Genomic DNA, 18,698 nt, shown 5'->3' with positions numbered 1-18,698 from the left:
AAGAACTAAAACGTTTTGCAATTCTTCTCACTTCCCGGTCACAATTTCTGTTTGTTGAAATATGCCACAGACCTTGTGACTCCATCAAAACAGAAACCCTTCTGAAAAGTCCTGTTACGACCATCTGCCTCTCCAAACTAATAACCCCCATATAAAAACCTAAGAACTTTAGTAGAGCAAATAAAAACATGTCTCCTTTCAAACTTAGTTTCCATCATGAATCAAATGTATTTGGGAAAAGTTGACTTTGCCTGAAATGTAGAAAAAAAATGCTAACTCTTCAGAAGCTGAGCTGTAACTAACTAAAAGATGTATTTCTCCTTGAAGAGACTGAATGCACTTCATAGGAGGTTAAGTGGAGCTCCTTGCAAAGGAGAAAAAAGTACCAGATTAAGAAACACATTTAATAAAGATATACTGAAAATTAATTCTCAATAAAAATTCATTAGTAGAAAATATACACAAAAACCCATAAACAATCTTATGTACAAAATTAAGTTCAGGTAATTCAGGTGATGGTCCAGAAGATTATTTTAAGAAGATGCACCACGTCTGCCAACAGCAAAGATAAGACTCTCACCTCTATTCTCTTTTAAAAGAAAAAATGGTGCTAAACCAGTTTCAGAGGTCTCTCCAAATAACCCATGAATTGCCTGGTGATATATTAGTCACAGATACTTATATAAGCACCATCCACATTTTCTGGAAAAACTTAAAACTAGTATAGTAATATTCAACATGATGTCTACGGTTGGTTCAAACACCATACTTGCTGGTAGTTTATCTATATAATTCTGTATAAATTCTTTGAGAAACAAAGTAAACCCTCAAACATTATCAAATGGTTACTTTTATTTAAATATTAGACTCTGTGTCCAGCTGCATTAGACAGTGGCAAACAGCTACCTAATAAAAAGAGGACACTCATCCTGAGCATTAACTGACTCACTTTAATTCTCTGACGGAATTAAACATTGCTGTTAGTTTGAAAAATATTTCGGTTGCCTTTCTTAGACATCAAATTCAGCTTCTAATAATTTTCTTTCTGAAAAGCTATAGGACAAGTCCACTTTATCCTACAACCTCATTTGCTCATTTCTACCAATAATACACTACAGAATGGAACAGATTTTGAATTTTGCGTTCTCTTCTCTGAATCTCAGCAGAAAATGGGCAATCTTGTTCCTCTCATCTATTTAACCACTGTTTCCATTGCTAGTCTTTTTCAGAAACACTGTATGAATAAATACACACTTTTTAGAAGCACACCAGAACACACAGTCTGAAACTTTGTAATAACCCATTTATTAGAGTCTGCCTCTCCCAAATACTTCCAGACATTTCATTTTTTCCACAGACTTACTTCCTCTACTTTTTTTTAAGGCTGAGAAAGAATATCAAGAGCTATTTTTGGAGAAAAATTTTTATAACTCTCTTGGCATTTGAAACTGGAAAAGAAATATGAGTTCATTGAATTCAGAAAATGCTTTTACAGTAGAAGAGCATTTCCTCTCACCCCAGTTATTAATTTGCTATCCAGAAAGTTATCCCTGTAAACAATGACTCAAAAGATCATTTAACCCATCCACCAGCCACTACCAACAAAAAAGAATAGTAATATTTAACACTGTTTAGAGCAGTACAATATGCCTTTGTTTTTCATAGAAGTATTATTTCTAGAAAAAAGAAAAAGTGTTTATTTTGCCTTGCAAAGGAAGAACACCGGTTCCTTCATTGAAGCAATTGCAGGAAAATAATTCTGGCAACAGGCTTAACACAAATAAAAATAATTACAACACTCATGTTCCCAAGACCTGGAAAGGGAACAAATTAACACCTTTAAAATATCATTTGAAAATTTATTTACAATAAACTTCACTGCTTTATTTACCTATATAAACAAATCAGTTTCAAGTTTGGTACTGTCTCCCACCACAACCCATCTGGTTTTGAAAGCAACCAGTTCTTGCAATGGAATCACTAAAGGTGGCCAGAATGCCAAACCCTGAATGATTAAGAAGGCTGTACGTTTTTTATTTTCTTTTAAACAGGTAAACTAGAAGAGAAAGATTAACAGTTTATGTCAAAGTAACCCAACTGATGTATCAGTTAACACAGTAAAGACTACTTAATACTGAACAGTACATAATATTAGTTTTCCTGGTGAATGTTTTATATGAGACACCCTCTTTTGTTCGGTTTGGGCTTTCGCAAATATTTATTCAACCTGTGTAGTTATTAGAGAGATTAGCACCTATTAAAGCCATCAACTACACAGATGTTTAAAGCCTGTCATTTAGGAAGACATGGAGTAAAAAAGAGGATTTTTAAAACATAGACTTTTACATTTTATACACATAGTCACATGTACCAAAAATTGAAGCTCAAACCAGTTTTGGAATCTGAACTGAAAACTGACTTGGGGGAACTATTACAGAGAAAGGAAACAGAGGTAACACTGGGTTCCCAGTGCAGGGGTTTGCTCTCAAATATGTTTTCTGGCAAACCATTCTTCATAAAAATGAATTGTGAACTGCTGCTTCTGGGGTAATTTTTCTAGTACCCTTGGTTTGCTATAATATATAAAATGTTTCTTAATGTATGATGTATAAAGGTACTGGTCCAATTTTTCATCACTTTTTCTATAAATTATTGCAAAGGTCCTTTTTGTAAGTAAGTACAACAATCCTGCTTTCACATGGGAATTTTCTCTAATATTGAAAGAGAGTAAACCATAGCTTGTCAACAAGCACTACAGAAATAAAGGAGAAAATGGAGCTAAGAATACCTTTCAGAATAAAAACTCCGGGGAGTTTTTCTGTCATAGGTGCTTTCACATCTAAATCTATGGTCCATTTCTGCATTTGTCTCAGGATCATATTCCCCTCTGTAGTATCTTCTCCCAAAATCACCATCTTCATCAAGTCTGTGATGCTTCCTAGTAGAAATTACAGATTGGCTAGCAAATCCACGATGTCTTTGATTGTGAACTTCTTCATCAAGTCTTTTATTTAATAGTCGACTTCTTAATTCAACCTCATCATCTAACCTGTGGTACCTGTCTTCCTCCAACCATCTCTTACTTAGCACCTCTTCGCAACCTTCGGTGGAAGTAAAGGCATCCTTCTTGGGAGGTTCTGCACCTGTGTTACAGGGCTGGACTTCTCTATGTAGTTCTGGCTGGAGCCTGGTAACAGCAATAGGTGTTTTATTCCTGTGCATCTCATTCTGTTTAATGGAAACAATATTGAAAGGGTTGAATATAAACAAATCACATTGAGTAAAACCTTAGTTCTGTATTTCTTCAAATAAACCCTCATCAAGAAGAAAGGTAAGAGGTGAGCAAGGAAAATACCTCAAGAAGTGCTTAAAAACTAGGGGTTTATTCATTTTTCTTGAGGAAAAAGAGAGTACTGTTCCTCTTATCTAATGTCTTTCAGAAGAATGGCTATCAATACTGGACAGGTCTTTTATGAACTCCAATATGACCTCCAGTTTTTTAGGTGCAAAGAATCAAAAAAACACTTCAAACTTTACTTCCTCAAGAGACTAGGTATCTTCATTCTATCCAGATTCAGGCAAGTCTGCAATACTTCTTACCTATGAGCACAACCTTTCAACCTGAGCATTTCTTACTCAATGTCTCTGCTCCTCAGGAAATGTCATTATCAGAAAGGATAGTTAAGTAGATAAAAAACCCTATGACACTCTGGACTAGTGTTCAATACGAAGTCCTAATAAAAACCATGGTTTTGCATAAATCCTGCAGTATTTCTGTGTACTAATCTTTGATCTAATCTTTCCTCAATGGAATAAAGATAACAGTAACTCATACTTTACAAAATTTAATGAAAAAATAAATTAAAGATGTAAATGACACGAAACTGGGAAGAAGGATCAATACACTAGAGGGTATGACTGCCACTCAGAAGGATCTTGACAAGCTGGAGAAACATGCTGACAAAAAGCTCATGAAGATCAACAAAGGCAAAGGCAAAACTCTGTATCTCAGACAGAACAGTGCCATGCACCAGGACAGGCTGGGCACTGACCACCTAGAGAGCAGTTCTGCAGAAAAAGGCCTGGGTTAGCTGTGGGCGAGGAGCTGAACATGAGGCAGCAGAGCACTCTTGCAGTGATGAATGCTAACCACACCCTGGGCTGCAGTATCTGTGCAGGTCGAGGTAAGTGACCCTTCTCCTCTGCTCCGTATTTATTCAGTATTTAGGTTCTGGTGTAGTGTGCTCAGTCTCTGCCTCCCCTCCCCACAGATACTGATGCACTGAAGGAAGTGCAGAGGGTGGCTACTGAGATGGTTAAGGTATTTGAGCTCCTCAAGGAGAAGCTGACAGAGCTGGGTTTATTCAGCCGGGAAAATGATTAAGGAGGGTGTGTATGGGGCAGGAGAAACTAATAATTGCAGTCCCTATGTAAAAGGTGGTTACAGAGACACCAGTATTCATGGTTTTCAAGGAATTGCAGCAAAGGAAAATTCCAACGGGATACAGAAGGACAGAAGTTCAGATCAAGCAGTTAAAGCGATGGAATGGGTTGCCCAGAGGAACTGTGGATTCTCCACCCTTTCTAACATCAACCAAATAAAGCCAGACCAACCTAACCTAAACTGTGAAGTTAACACTACTCTGAGCAGGATTTATCCTGTGACTATCTAAACTGTTGGATCAAACTTTGGAGGTCACATGTAATTTGACTCTCACTCAAATATCCCTCAGAGATGGCATAACCTCAACAAATCCTGACCAGGTTTTTTTTCCTGTTTGTTCTTTTCTGACAGCAAAATAGTTTCTACACAAGAGTAATAAAAATACAACTTAAAGGTCTAAGTGGCTGACAAATAAAGCAAAAAGAAAATCCCTTGAGTCCCTAGATAGATTTCATTGTGTAAGTCAGCTTAGGAAACTTAAGTGCCCAAACACTTAGAAAAATTTGAGAGACTTAGTTCAGTTGCACAAAAAACAAGCTGCATTTTTGCCAGTATTTCCTAGAGATCACTGCTGTGTAGCACTCCAAACCTTGAAGAAGGCAGTAAGAATGAGATACTCAATTTCAACATCTACAGGAAGCCTGAATGCTGCCTTATAGATGCCTTCACAGATTAAGATAGTTTTCAACTATTTGACACTCCAATGCACTTGAAGGAAAAGATGTTTCTCATAAGCAAACAATCTTTCTAGAGACAGACAAGAAACATTCTTCTAGACAGAAATTACAAATATAGGGGGATTTGCACTTGCCAGCTGCTATAAGGAAGACAATAAACTTTCAGCTGTTTATTGGGTTTAAGGTACAAATACAAGGTCCTTCATAGAACAATCTAGCTCTCACACTACTGTACACTTTAGAATTTCCCTATTAAAAAGAAGTGGAAGGACTTCTGAAATGAAACTTTCATTAGATGAAAGTTCCAAATTATTACAGTCCATCACTAAACTGAGGCAAAAATATTTTAAAAAGGAAATCTACCTATTCTAGACAAGATTTTAAAGTTGAAAAGAGTTTATGGATCAATATATTGCTTCCAGATTACTCAAACTAAGAGTCTCCCAACAATGCTAATCAGACCTAAAAATCCGATTGGCTGTTGCACTAGTTTTGGTTGAGACAAATTTCTTCATAGTAGCTTGTATGAGGCTATGTTTTAGATTTGTGATGAAAACAGTGTTGATAATACCAGGATAATTTAATTCCTACTGAACAGCACTAACACAATGTCAAGGGCTTTTCTGCTTCTTACACTGCCCCACCACCAAGGAGGCTGTGGGTACATGGGAAGCTGGGAGGGGACACAGCCAGGATAGATGATCCCAACTGACCAAAGCGATATTCCACACTAGAGAGGGTCATGCTCAACATGAAGGACGGGGGACATTCTGAGTGATGGCATTTGTCTTCCCAAGTCACAGTTACATGTGACAGAGCCCAGCTTTCCTGAGGATGGCTGAACACCAGCCTGCCCATGAGACGTGAATGAATTCCTCGGTTGGCTTTGCTAGTGTCAGCAGCTTGTGCTTTACCTATTAAACAGTCTTTAACTCAACCTACACTTTTTCTTACTTTCACCCTTCTGATTCTCTCCCCCATCCAACAGAGGTGAGTGTGTATGTGGTCCCAGCTGCTTACTGCCATACAAATCAAAGGCCTCAGCTCAGAACTGGAACTCAATTATGCATATGTCTAGTTCACATTCAGCAGTAAAGACTTTTTGATCTTTATTCACAAATGCACAGCACCGTATTCTGGATGGCTGCTACACTTGCCTGGCTTTCTACACGAGAGAGGAAAAAAGAATCTACAAATAAAAGCTAAGGAACCCTATGTGGAGTTCAACATTTTGTTCAAATAGACAGCTTTTTTGGATACCACTTTTATTACCAAGAACAACCCACAGAACTGCTTCAGGCACATAGATGAATTAAAGCATCCTTCTACCAGACAGACATGACAGAAGCAGGAATCAAGAACTGCACTGTGTGAGAGTCGTAACCAGGACTTGCTTAGATGCATTAATAAAACTGTGGCCTAATTGAACAACATTATTTGTATATTTTGTCTTACTTTGTATGTCTGAGTCAATAATAAGACTGTAAAACTGTATTACCTCTCTGTTTTTCTTCCCTAATTTCCTTAGCCTTTCATTCCATTCTTCTTTATCCCTGAGATATTGATTGTACTCCTTGTTTCTTTCAAGCCGTAATCTCTCCTAAAATAGGCATTGAAAAAGGCATCATAATTTTGCATTTTTTGTAGCTTTTAACTTCATAGAACAGCAGTACTAAATGAATAAATGCAAACTGTGTGTTTGCCCCCCTCCCCCTTCTCATTTTTTGTGATGTACAAATAAAGCTTGAATTACTTTGAGGTTTTAGTTCATTTTCTCTTAGCATAGCACTTTCTCTTAATCTGAAATCTGTAAGCAGAAGTCAGCTTCTTGGGCATGAAGTCTAGTCCCCAGAGACACTACAGTATATCAAGGTCCATCTTTAAAACCAGGTAGGTTTCCTTCTGCTAAGCTTTTTCCAAAATTTACCAAAGCCGCTCTCCAACAATTAGGAATTGCCTTCTCATTTCCAATCTGAACGTATTTACAGTTGATTTTCAAACATACAATTTCTTTCTTTGTGTTAAGGCTAGTTGTGACTTGCCCCTCTCACAATTAAAACAGGAGAACAAATACAATTGTAGACAAAATGTATCAATTACAGCTTAGGATATAACTTGAACTTTTAAATTCAAACAAACAGTTAAACTGACTCCAAAAAGTCCAAAGTGCAATGAATGCAAGGAAAACCAAGAAAAACAGGATCTATGCTTGTTGTCCTAGCTGCTTTTACAAGGTGATAACATTTATAACCAGCTTTCTCAGGTCTAAAAATATACATGAATTGTACTTCAATAGTTTAATAACATAATATGAAATACAAAAGTCTCCAGATAAAGCAAACTCTAATTTGCATTATTTCTTGGTATCAGTCCCTTACGTTTAGAGCATGGGGTATCTCTTACAATAGCCAATTCCAACAATCATAAACAGGATAAAAAGAGAATTATACTAGAGTGTTATGAATCAAGCTCTTTTCCGCTGCAGCATTTTCCAATTAAAAAGTAAAAGTATTAAAAAATTCTGAACATTACATAAATTTACTTTCTCATGAGCAAATTTCAAACAAAAATAATTTATACATCAACCACCACATAAATACCAGATTACTAAAAGTTTTGCAGATTAGACTAATGCTCTCCAAAACGGTTTCAGGTTTTGGTTTTTTTCCCCTCAAAAAAGTTTCCTATAGGTTTTCTAACAGTGACAATTTAAAACATGCAGACAGCCATGAAAGCTGCCTGAGATGCATTTTGCAAAGCTGAGAAACCAGCATTGTCTTTAACAGGTGGCAAAACACTCAGCAGAAAATTCAATATGCTATGTGACTGCACATTTGACCTAATAAAGGAAACCAAAATGCAAATGTTAACCTCTCATTATTCTGCCCAGAGGCCAACTGATTAACAGGGCACAGTGTGACATCTCCTGGCAGCTTTTAGGTTCTGCAAGAGCAACAAATAGATGGGTAAAAAGGATACAACACACCTATACAGAGCTGATACGATATAAATCCATCAATGATAAGACATGTTTCCAGTACAAATACATCTTTAATTTCCCCAGAATTAATCAATCATACTTTATTTTTCACTGTTTCAGCACACATACTTGCAAGGGTTAATACAAGTTTCACGAGAACCTGAAGCAAACATAAACTCAGTACAAGTGCATGCTGCTCCGGAGGAGTCCTCTCCCCTTTTCTGGGTGTTTCATTCTTTCTGCCTCCTTTTTACACTTGTATAACTTGGAGTATAGGGCTTTTTCATAAAAGCAATTTTCACTTTGAGTTCTCACCTGGCTCCTCCTACATCCAAACCAAGAGCACAGGAGGGGCAGAAAGTTTAATGTAAGCACAAAGGCAAAGCCAACCCGTGCCACAGCAGAAGCCTTGCATCAGATTGCAGTGATAGCATAGCCACAAACACAGATCAACAGTGCAACTTGAAGGCAACAAAGGTTAAAAATAAAATCAAAACCAAACAAAACTCCCAGGATTGCAAATGTCTGCTCCTCTTCCAGCAACACACGTTATCTTTTTGCCTTGAATCTCTGCTGTGCTTTGACCAATCTTAACAACCAACCAGTGGTGTTGATCAGAAAAAATATTGATAAATTATTGATAAATTATGATGTTTCTGCTGATTCAACTTCATGGATCAATTTACAAGCAAACACAAGAAAGAAACTGGGACTATAAGGCCAACAGCATGAGGGCAGGAGATCAAATCAATATTAATTGCTGAACAAAACCCAAGCACAACCACTAGAGGTCTTGAACAGACCAAGTGCTCTAAATGTGTGGATCAGAGGTAGCAAACCACAAACTAATATCAGTACAGAATTATATCTATATAATAAAAACCAAATATCTAAAATTTAAGAGTACAGGTAACCTAGGATCAAAAATTAAAAAAAAAAAATTCAAGGACCAGACTTTTCTGAAAATGATTACTAATTACCACCTCAAAAAACATTCATTTGTGTAAGAAAAAAAAAAGAAAAAAACCACAACTAAACAAAAAAACTTAAGTGGTAATATTTTTTCCATAGCAGTTTCAACACCCAGGTACATTTTTCAAGTTATACTCCGTTTACTTAATTTACTTCATATATTTACCTTGGCAGATCTTCGCTCATCAATAGGAAGAGATAATCCCTGAGTATATGGATCTACTTCACCAGTAGTCAGATAATTTTTCTACATCAAAAGAAATTTAAAACCATTCAATACCTTTTAAAATACCAAACCTTACTCACTAAAGAGCCGTTAGGAATTATATTTTCTGAAATTAATTTGAGCAATTTAATGAACTAAAGACTGAAGACAACCTTCACATTTTGAAAACATCAGATGTTCTTGAAACACATGAATGAAGTGAAGGAATGCAGGAAGTAAATGTCTTTGTCAAGTTTTAAGCTTGAGTTTGAAAGTATTTGTCACTTCTTCCATGTTACACTATTTCCAGTATTACATATGTTAGTCTCGATATTAAAAAAACCCTATTTTTATTCAAAGAAACCCCACTCAGTTCTTCTGTAGCAAAAGCATAAGCATCTGTACAAGCATACAAGGAGTTTTCCAAGACGCTTCCTTACTTAAGATGAAAAATTGCTTTTTCTAACAGCAGAAAACATATGTTTACCTCTTAGTTTAACACATGGAATTCATGCTAACAGTAGCACACCTCTTTATCTCAACAGTGTTTTCCATACCAGCAGTATCCAAATTTTTCAGGATAATGACCCATCACCAAAACTTGTAATTCCTTGTGAACATCAGTCACTTTCAGAACAGAACTTCCCATCAAAACCAGTATCTTTTTGTTCCATATAGATCCCTGGGCCACAGCTTGGGAACTGGGCTGTGCAACAAATCAAAGTACCTGCTCTTCAAACCAAACACCAGTGCTGGAGCAGGTCCTTAGATTCCAGGTCTAGATGTGTCATATATCACTCCTTTATTAAAAGCATCCCCGGGCCATTCTCAGTCAATCATATGTTTTATAAACCTGATTATCTTTAATAAAAAGATCATCTATTTGTGTGTCATGGGCTGAAGAGGGGAATGGGTGAAATACAGTATTTCACTAGCATTGTCTCCTTTCATTATCTATATTGCAATGTAGCCTAAAAGCTTAGAGGAAAGTCAAAAAGTAAGAGCTCTACCTGTTCCAGTACAAAGCCACATCATTAGAAACACCCCCATCATTATAAATGATATTTCAAACCAGACATTAAAAGATTTAATATATTTAATAATCATGCAAATATTCACCACAACAACTAGATTTATATGGAAAACCAAGTTATTTCTACTAGAAAAGGTAAATAAATTGTAATCCTCATTATTAAGAAATTCTTTACACGTATTTTGAAGACATCTCTAGAGGTTACCTCTGATCTTAAAAACTTATTTTCCAAAATCAGAATCTGATATGGAAGCTGCATTTTTCTAGATAAGCAAGACTAAGCAAGTTACTAACAAAAAGTTATGACAGTGAGAACTGCTAAAAGTTCCACCATCTCTTTACGTGGGAAGAAGAAATTAGAGATTGTTATCTTAGTCCTTCCTCAGTCCTTACCAGCTTAATACAGCTAACATGCACTAGACCAAACACACAAACAAACAAAAAGCCTTGTAAACCTAAATTTGTAAAACTGAAGTCCAGTTGAGAATAAAACACTAGAAGTTAATGTAAAGATTGTATTATTTGGGTACTTCGGTGGTAATTATGAAACAGTAAATTTTAACACAATATTCTAATTGAAAATAATCTGGAGTCTTAAATTCAACAAGAAACAAAAATTATATAAGGATAATTTTGGTTAGAGGTTAAGAAGGCAGTTTATTCTGCTGTTGCTATTGCTATTCAAGAATTCTAGTGCATGTTAATATAGACAATTTGTATCATATGCAAGTTATTCAAAGCCCCAGAAAAAAACCAGCAGACTGTGTTTCTACCACATTACCTCCTGGTCCTTTACTGAAGTTGCTCAATCTGAACAATTTGGATGGAGAGCTAAATTTCAAAATTACAGATTCACAAAAGTATAAAAATATTTTTTAAATTAAAATTATTTTAAAAAGCTTGCAAAAATAACACCAGAGGTGTTATTTTGTCCTCACAATACTTCTTTGTATTTTGCATTCTGGCCAGTAGGTGCTAAATAACTGGCTCTACTGCTTCCCTAAGCACCACTGATGAGACTTCATAGAGACAGGGAAGAAAAAAGCCCTGACTCTGGTTGTGATGATATATTATAATATTTATATAGGTTAGTACTTTATTCCAGCTTTATAAAGAATGTATAGCAAGAAAAAAAAAGTATGTGAACTCTTCATATCTACATAACTGATAATCCGTGAAGCAAATGTCTACTAAAATAAAAACTACTGTAGAGCCAGCATTGAACAGCAACAATGGCAACTGCAAAGGGAAAAGGAAATCAGCAAGTGTTTTAAAAACTTAAAAATGGAAAATAATATATATAAGTAATCATTTTGCACAAAGCAAGCAATGCTGTTAGTCACAACTAATCACTACAGCATGCATAAATGCACAAAGCACAAAAAAAGTAATGATTTTTTAAATTCCAAAAGCATAAAGTTTTCAAACAAAGCAAAAAGCAACTAATTTGAAAGAAAAAAAATAATATTGAAGGCACCCTACCTTTCTTTTTGCCTGTGAAATACCCTAAAAATCAGGGAAAAGATACTATTCAAAAGGATTCTTTGAGTCAAAAATATTTGACTTAACAAAAAATACTTCATTTCTTAAAGCAAATCCATTAATTCGTTTTAAGAATTAAAGACACTGTTAAATAGTATTTTCATAAAACAAAAATTATTTGATTTCTCATTTTTTTCTGACTCATAAAGAGCAGCTACAGAATATCCCCAAGATGATGATTTTTCATACATATCGTTTCAATTTTAAATTTACTGTGACATTTAGTAAATCATGTTAAGCAGAACATCAAAGGTTTTTTCTTTCTAAAATTGAAAAGAAGCTGTCAAATGTAATCACAGTAAGTATAGGGATATTCTTACCCCAATTACAGACCATAGAACACATAAGTACTTCAGGAAGTAACAGCTTTTAAATTCTTAAGAAAAAAACTAAGGAAGAAGCAAAAACAAATAATTAAAATATTCAGAATGAAGTGTACTAAGTCACATGGCAACAAGATCTGCAGAAGCCTAAAATATATAACCCTTCCTAGGAAATATTTTGAAATTACTTTCACTCAAGTCTTCAAAAACAGCCATTGCTCAAAATGAATGCCTCCTTAAAAAATTCTCTACAGATATTAATTTTCATTCAATTAAATGAGAGAATAATTTTAAGAGACTCACTAAAGTCAAGCAACCAGACAAGCAGCTTTACCTGAGAAAGATAGCGCCTGTAATCTTGTCGAAGTTCCTCTTTGAGTTTATGTTTTTTTCGTTCATATTCTTCTCCAAGAGGTAAACTCAAGCCATAGTCACCTGAAAGTTTAACACCACTAAATATCATTATTTACTACTTTGCATCAATACAAAGCAAAAGCTACATCTGGATTCTTATTAGACACAAGCAATAAAAAAAAAAAAAAATTAACTATGCAACCAGTAATAAAAAAACCACCTTCTCTGTATGAGTAGTTGGGTGAAAAGCATAGGAAAATAGACTGGTATTTGGATAGTAGTTTTCCTCTCATCCTTTGACTTTTTCTTCCCATATAAAAAAAAGCAACAAGCTGAATTTAATTGAATCTTTTACATATTTCTTTTGTCAATGTATGTTTCCAAAGAAATCTCCTTTGACATGTGAGCTTCTAAATTATTCTGGTATTTTAAGCTGTGTTTACCACACAATAGAAAACACACTTTCCAAATGAAAGCAGCAAGCTATTTGTTTAGCATGTGAAACATTTGTTTGTTCCTACACAACTAGAGGGAATCTGACTATATGATAAAAATAATAATCATTTTTCTTTCCACCTCAGTGTTTTTAATCGTAGTAGACCCAAAACACATTAGTACTTTTCTGAGATTACTATCAGGTCTCATAACAGCTGCACTCTTAAACTATAATAAAATATTATGCTATGCAAGCTGTTTGCTGTTCCCAAAATACATTTCAAAGTACTTTATAAGAAACATCCTCTACCCAAGAAGCCCATCTCTGTAGTCACTTTCACCACTCTCCACAGACCAGCGAATTCCACAAAATCACACAACTAGTGATAAAGATTACAACTCTGTGTGTGTGTATTATTATTATTTCATATTGTTTCTCTAAAAGCATTTCTACATCTTGTGATCTATGTCAAATTAGCAGCAAGGAGTAAGAGGGAAGAGAGGGATATTCAAGACTTACTCTTAGATCAGTCCAAATTTATTTTAGGGTAGTTTGTTTGGCCTGGCTCGAGATACATTTGGACTTATCCTATCCCCATGAGCCAGGGAAACAGTGTAACAGGGAAGAAGTAGCAAACAAGAGTCAGCCTGACCCTCTACAGAACCAAAGGACCCAATACCTGATTAAGTATCTCCTACGCTATTCTGAAACAGCCTGCAGGGTTCAACTACTAGCCAAAATCTGCACGGAGACTTCTTCTCCAGCCCACTTTTCTCCTAATTTTGCACATAAGGTAAGTGTGAGTTTCATTAAAAAAATAATGTACCATTTCAAACTTCAGAAAAGGGGTTATAAAATGGAATAGAATACAGAAGAAGAAATGGTTTGTTTCAGCTGCTTGCTCTTGCCTTTTATTTTATGCCTAAGTACAGTTGAATTAATTCTAGAAAACCAAGAAAAAGATCAAAAGCAACTAAAAAGTTGAAGGAAAGATTCATTTAGTAATTTCACAGGTGCTACTGAAATTCAGTATCAAAAAAAGAGAGAAAAGTGAGAATCTAGTGCTTTGATTCAAATACGTGAAGTATTCAAACAAAAGATGGTTTAAAATTAATTTTGTTACAGAGGACTTTTTTTGGCCACCAAAAAAGCACTGAGATAACAATTATGGGTAGTGATCTGGGGGATATTTGAAAACTACCCATTTCAAAAACCTACTCTAGGAGAGCCTAGCAGAGTAAAATTACTCCAGTCAACATATGTTCAACCTAGTGTCATGCAAAATTTGTCCGAATTCTTCTGACAGAATAAGAGATAACCTTTTTGTTTTGTCCCTTATGTTTATTCTGTATTTTCTGTATTTATTTGCCATTTCACATTCTATTAACCACATAGAATCACACTGACAATGTTTTTTTTAAAAATGTTAAGATTTTAAATGCATTTTTACATAAATATTTCCATGTATGCAATGTTGAGAAATAACTGCAACTTTATTCAGTCTGAATCTCAACATTACTGCTAGAACTATAGAATATACTTAAAAGCTACCAAGGAACAAGTCCCCATCTGCCTTAATCCACACGAAATTACAGTGCTTTAAAGCAGATCAAGCCATTAATATCAGCAACCACCCATTTCAGCACCCAAATGATTATTATAGAAAGTGCTGAGTTTGGCTGGGATAGAGCTAATTTTCTTCATAGTAGCTGGTGTGGGGCTGTGTTTTGGATTTGTGCTGGAAGCAGTGTTGAAAATTGTTTTACATTTGCACCACTTGGTTCTTCTTGAGTTTTACTTCTTTCTCTTTGTCATTTTCCTTTTCATTACTTTTTTTTTTTTTCAATTACTACTGAGTTTTTATTTCAGCTCATGAATTTTTTCACTTTCACTCTTCCAGTTCTCTGCCCCCACCCCCCTAGCGTGGAGGGAGTGAGTGAGTGGCTGTGCTGAGTTGCCAGATGGGGTTAAACCACAACATGGCAATTGCTCCTTTTTCTTTTCATTTAAGCTCAGCTGAATGCCCCTCATCTGTAATACTTCGTTGTTACTATATTCAGGTGTCAACAGTTAAGTCAAATTTACAGTAACAAACACAACATTACATGCTTTTATAGCTCTCAACAACAAGAGATAAAACTATTTTAATATTAATAAAGTTTAACTGTTTGGTAATGGTCTGTCACAGCCAGTGGGGTACTACCTATTGTGTTCTGGTTTTTGTATCATATGTTTCCTCAGTTAAGCAAAGAATTACCAGCACCAGGAGTAACCTGTGGCACCAAATAAAACTGCCAAAAATGTGTGACAAATACTGATTCAAGTGCAGCCCTCTAACCAAGCTTATCCATTATGACTTCTGGAAGCAAGGAATATTCAATTATCATTTCGAGTATTTTTCTGTGAAGTTTTCCTCTAAAGGTCTTTGAGGAGCTTGCTTTGCTGATGGCTGGAAGTTCTATTTATACAACATCCCTATAAAAACCATGTTTTTACTTATGCAGCTAAGATCAGTTCAGAGATACAGATTCACAAGCTTGGGCTCCATCCCACTGGAAGCTGCAGAATGACACCAGAATTAGAGTAGGCACAGTACGAAAATTAATGATGTACAAACCCAGTGTCTACACATCAAAGAAAAGAGTTACCTATCAAAAAGAAACAGGACACAGAAAAGCTCTAAAGCTCTCAGGACAAAGCTGAGCTGCACAAATGTAGCTGAGAAAAAACAGTAGTGCCTACAGAAGGGAGATGATACAACAACTAAGGAAAGGTGGCACATTGCAGGAACAGGAAAATGGAGAAAAGAACACTATCACACATTTTCAATCAAACATCACAAAGAACACAGAGAAAAGAAGAAAAAGGACAATATATAAAGAAAACAGATATTAAGCTTTTGGTAGCCACACCAAAATAAATCGAACCATTTCACTTGGTTAAGATTTCAACCAAAATGAAGCTCTTGTTCTTTCCTTGTACAACAAATGACTACATTGTAACAAAATTACAAAAGGAATAAAAACAGTTTAAATTGCCTAAACGTTTGAAAGACACTATTTAATAAAGAAAAATTAGTTTAACTGTGTGCATCTTAGCCAAGCTGGACCAGGACTCCTAAGCTAAGAGGCTGAAGGAAAGAAGCCCTACTTCCCACATACAGGGAATGTACTCTTTTGCAGTAAAGTTCAGATGAAAGATGAACTTTTGAAGATTTTGCTGCACCCCAATAGAATAGGAAAGGACACATCACCTATCAAGGACTGCCAAGCAGGTTTTTTGGGTTGTTCTTTTTTTGTTTGGTTCATTTGGGGTATTTTTAATGGCACTACCTTGCAAGAAGAAAGAGAAAGCTTTTGGCATATTTTCCTGATTAAAACAAAAAAAAAAGAAAACCTAACTACAAAAAAAAATTGCATACAATCCCAAGACTTTTGGAAGACTGGGGAATTATTATGCACTTGAATTACAATGATCACCCTAATGATTAAAAATACAAAGCAGTAATTCCCTTCCAAAAATTGTCAAAGACAATGAAATGGTACTTAAATCTAGAAGACATTAAAAAATATATACTATACCTAAAGGATAGTTCTGTTGACTATTTGGAGGTATATTTTCTTTAGCCATGGAGATTAACATCTTGCTAGTTTCATAAAGCTTCTCTGATTCCTTATTCTGAAAACAAAACAAAATGCCTTACTGCATCACAAAGTAAAGGAAATACCACATGAAAGAACAACATTAGTAATGTAATTATTAGCACTGGAGAACAGAGGGATTGAAAGTAATGCTGGACTAACACATTAAAATTACTAATAGGAAAACTGTGATAAGAACAGATTTTTTTTTAATTGTTATTTGCCTTTTATATTTCATAGTTTCTGGAACAGAAATTTTGAGGATATTTATACCTTCCGTCCCCACCCCAACACCCAAGCTCTGGAGTGGACAGAGGACAGATCCCTGCTAATCAGCTTCCCTAGGGAGGGCCAAAGGAGTAAGAAAAGCCAGGTACAAGACTTTTCTCACTTGTAAAACATAAATCTTACTGCATATGCCTGGTGGCAAACAAGTTTTTAAAAATCTACATATAGATATGAAGCACTGAAGTTGGAAATTACTTGGAATAGATAAATCTTTAACATACTCTTTAACAACAAATACGGTTTTAAGAGTGTAGTAAAAGCAAGCTTCAATCAAGACTTTGGCAACAGAAGTATTTAAATTCAGGAAAGCTTTTTAATACTCTTACCCTCATTTCCATGTAAGGTGGATCATTTTCAAGTTCTGCCTTATCTTGTGCCAACTTGGCCTTCTGGTCTTCAATAAATTTTTCTAAATCATCCGCCATCATTTCTAAAGTTACAGAAAAGATGTAGAATATGGCATTTACATTAGAACCTCAAAAATGTAAAGCTCAATTACTGTTGCTTAAGACAGCAATTAAAAATAATCAAATTTCTCCCTCAGAACTACAAGTCTTAAGATGTTTGCTGGGTCAACAAAACAACTGACTTGGGAAACCCATCCATGGGGGAGACTACTTGAGGTTTCACCAGAAAGAAAATACAAAGATTTCAGATTACAAGACTGAAAATACTTCCCTAATTTTTTTTCCTAACATGGCTGAAGTGTTTTGGGGTTGTTTTTTTAAAGTGCAAGTCTACCAGTGACCCTTCACTACACACTAGCACAAGCTTACTCTTAGTGAACTATAAAATCAAAATTAGAAAACATAGAAAAGTAAACAGGATGAAGGAATCATTAGGAAAAAAGTAGAAAAGATGCAAAATATATGCACAGTCTAAAATAAAGACCAAATCATACAATTAATTTTGTGCTTAACTTACTACCATGAGAAGTCTTGAAAATAATTGAGCTTATAAAACATTATTTTTTAAAAAAAACCCTCACAAAATACATGCATACTGTTTCTGGAGTCGGAGACAACAGTACCTACCTCCTGGACCACTAAAATAGTAGAGGCAATAAGTACAGCTACAAGTCTGCAATAATCCTAAAATCAGGGATATGACAAAGCATTGACTGAGAATCAGACACTGATCTGTAAGAAAACATGTTCTGAGGAAGAGCTAATTACCTCTCTTCCGTTAGTTGTGTGCCTTGCATATTTAACTGAAAGTCCTTCAGAGCAGAAATTTTAGCATCTTATTTGTAAAAATCAGCATATATTGCTGCTTTCAACAACCTCATAATGAAAACTAAAACCAATCAAGTTCCTGTCAATGGAACTGTACTGAAGTTGAGTTAGAATAGTCCTATCAGAACTGAAAATACTGCAAAGCTGCGTATTAACTACTTTTGGAAAAAAAAGACAAAACCAAAAAGAATGACTGCATACAAGCCTACACATTCTAATCTCCACTCAGCATTTTCACCAACTCCACTGGAGGAGGAGTTTTACAAAACCAAGCCTACCGATAAAAAAAAAAAATCCTTAAGTTATATTCCATGCTTAAAAGAAGCATGAAACTGAGAAGAAAATTATGACCCTCAAATCACTCCATGCAGCATAAGCAAAAGGATTGCTTATGCAGGTTCCTGAAAAATGCCATCAGATCCAGTATCTAAACTAAGACAGCAGTTTTTTTGAGGCTAATTCAGTATCTTTATAAGATTGTATGAAGTAAACAATAGGCCAATGATAAAGATATTTTAGAAAACAGTTTCAGGAAGAGGATCAAAGAACTCAAAAACAACAGCAACAA

The 18,698-nt window shown here is 35.2% G+C and overlaps 1 protein-coding gene across 8 annotated transcripts in view; it reads right to left on the bottom strand.

Annotated features, from left to right (window-relative positions):
• The window catches only part of CSPP1 (centrosome and spindle pole associated protein 1), a 61,823-nt gene that overhangs the window by 39,410 nt on the left and 3,715 nt on the right, over positions 1–18,698 (bottom strand). For 5 of the 8 annotated variants that reach the window (XM_042035749.1, XM_042035741.1, XM_042035745.1 and 2 more), the window contains exons 2-8: positions 17,222–17,325; positions 16,548–16,644; positions 12,511–12,611; positions 11,794–11,817; positions 9,240–9,320; positions 6,620–6,721; positions 2,789–3,228 (exon numbers count right to left, since the gene is read on the bottom strand). In XM_042035749.1, coding sequence (XP_041891683.1) covers positions 2,789–3,228; positions 6,620–6,721; positions 9,240–9,320; positions 11,794–11,817; positions 12,511–12,611; positions 16,548–16,644; positions 17,222–17,323 — 947 coding nt within the window. In that variant the 5' untranslated portion in view covers positions 17,324–17,325. The remainder of the gene's footprint in view (positions 1–2,788; positions 3,229–6,619; positions 6,722–9,239; positions 9,321–11,793; positions 11,818–12,510; positions 12,612–16,547; positions 16,645–17,221; positions 17,326–18,698) is intronic. The other 3 variants (XM_042035744.1, XM_042035747.1, XM_042035742.1) reach the window with 2 other exon arrangements.

Source organism: Corvus kubaryi, unplaced genomic scaffold (genome assembly GCF_017639235.1).
Source record: "Corvus kubaryi isolate FWS band 111438036 unplaced genomic scaffold, C.kubaryi_AGA036_p1.0 37385, whole genome shotgun sequence".
NCBI classification, from domain to species: Eukaryota; Metazoa; Chordata; class Aves; order Passeriformes; family Corvidae; genus Corvus; species Corvus kubaryi.
The sequence above is the reverse complement of the archived record's forward strand: the minus strand, read 5'-3'. Positions and strand labels throughout refer to the sequence as shown.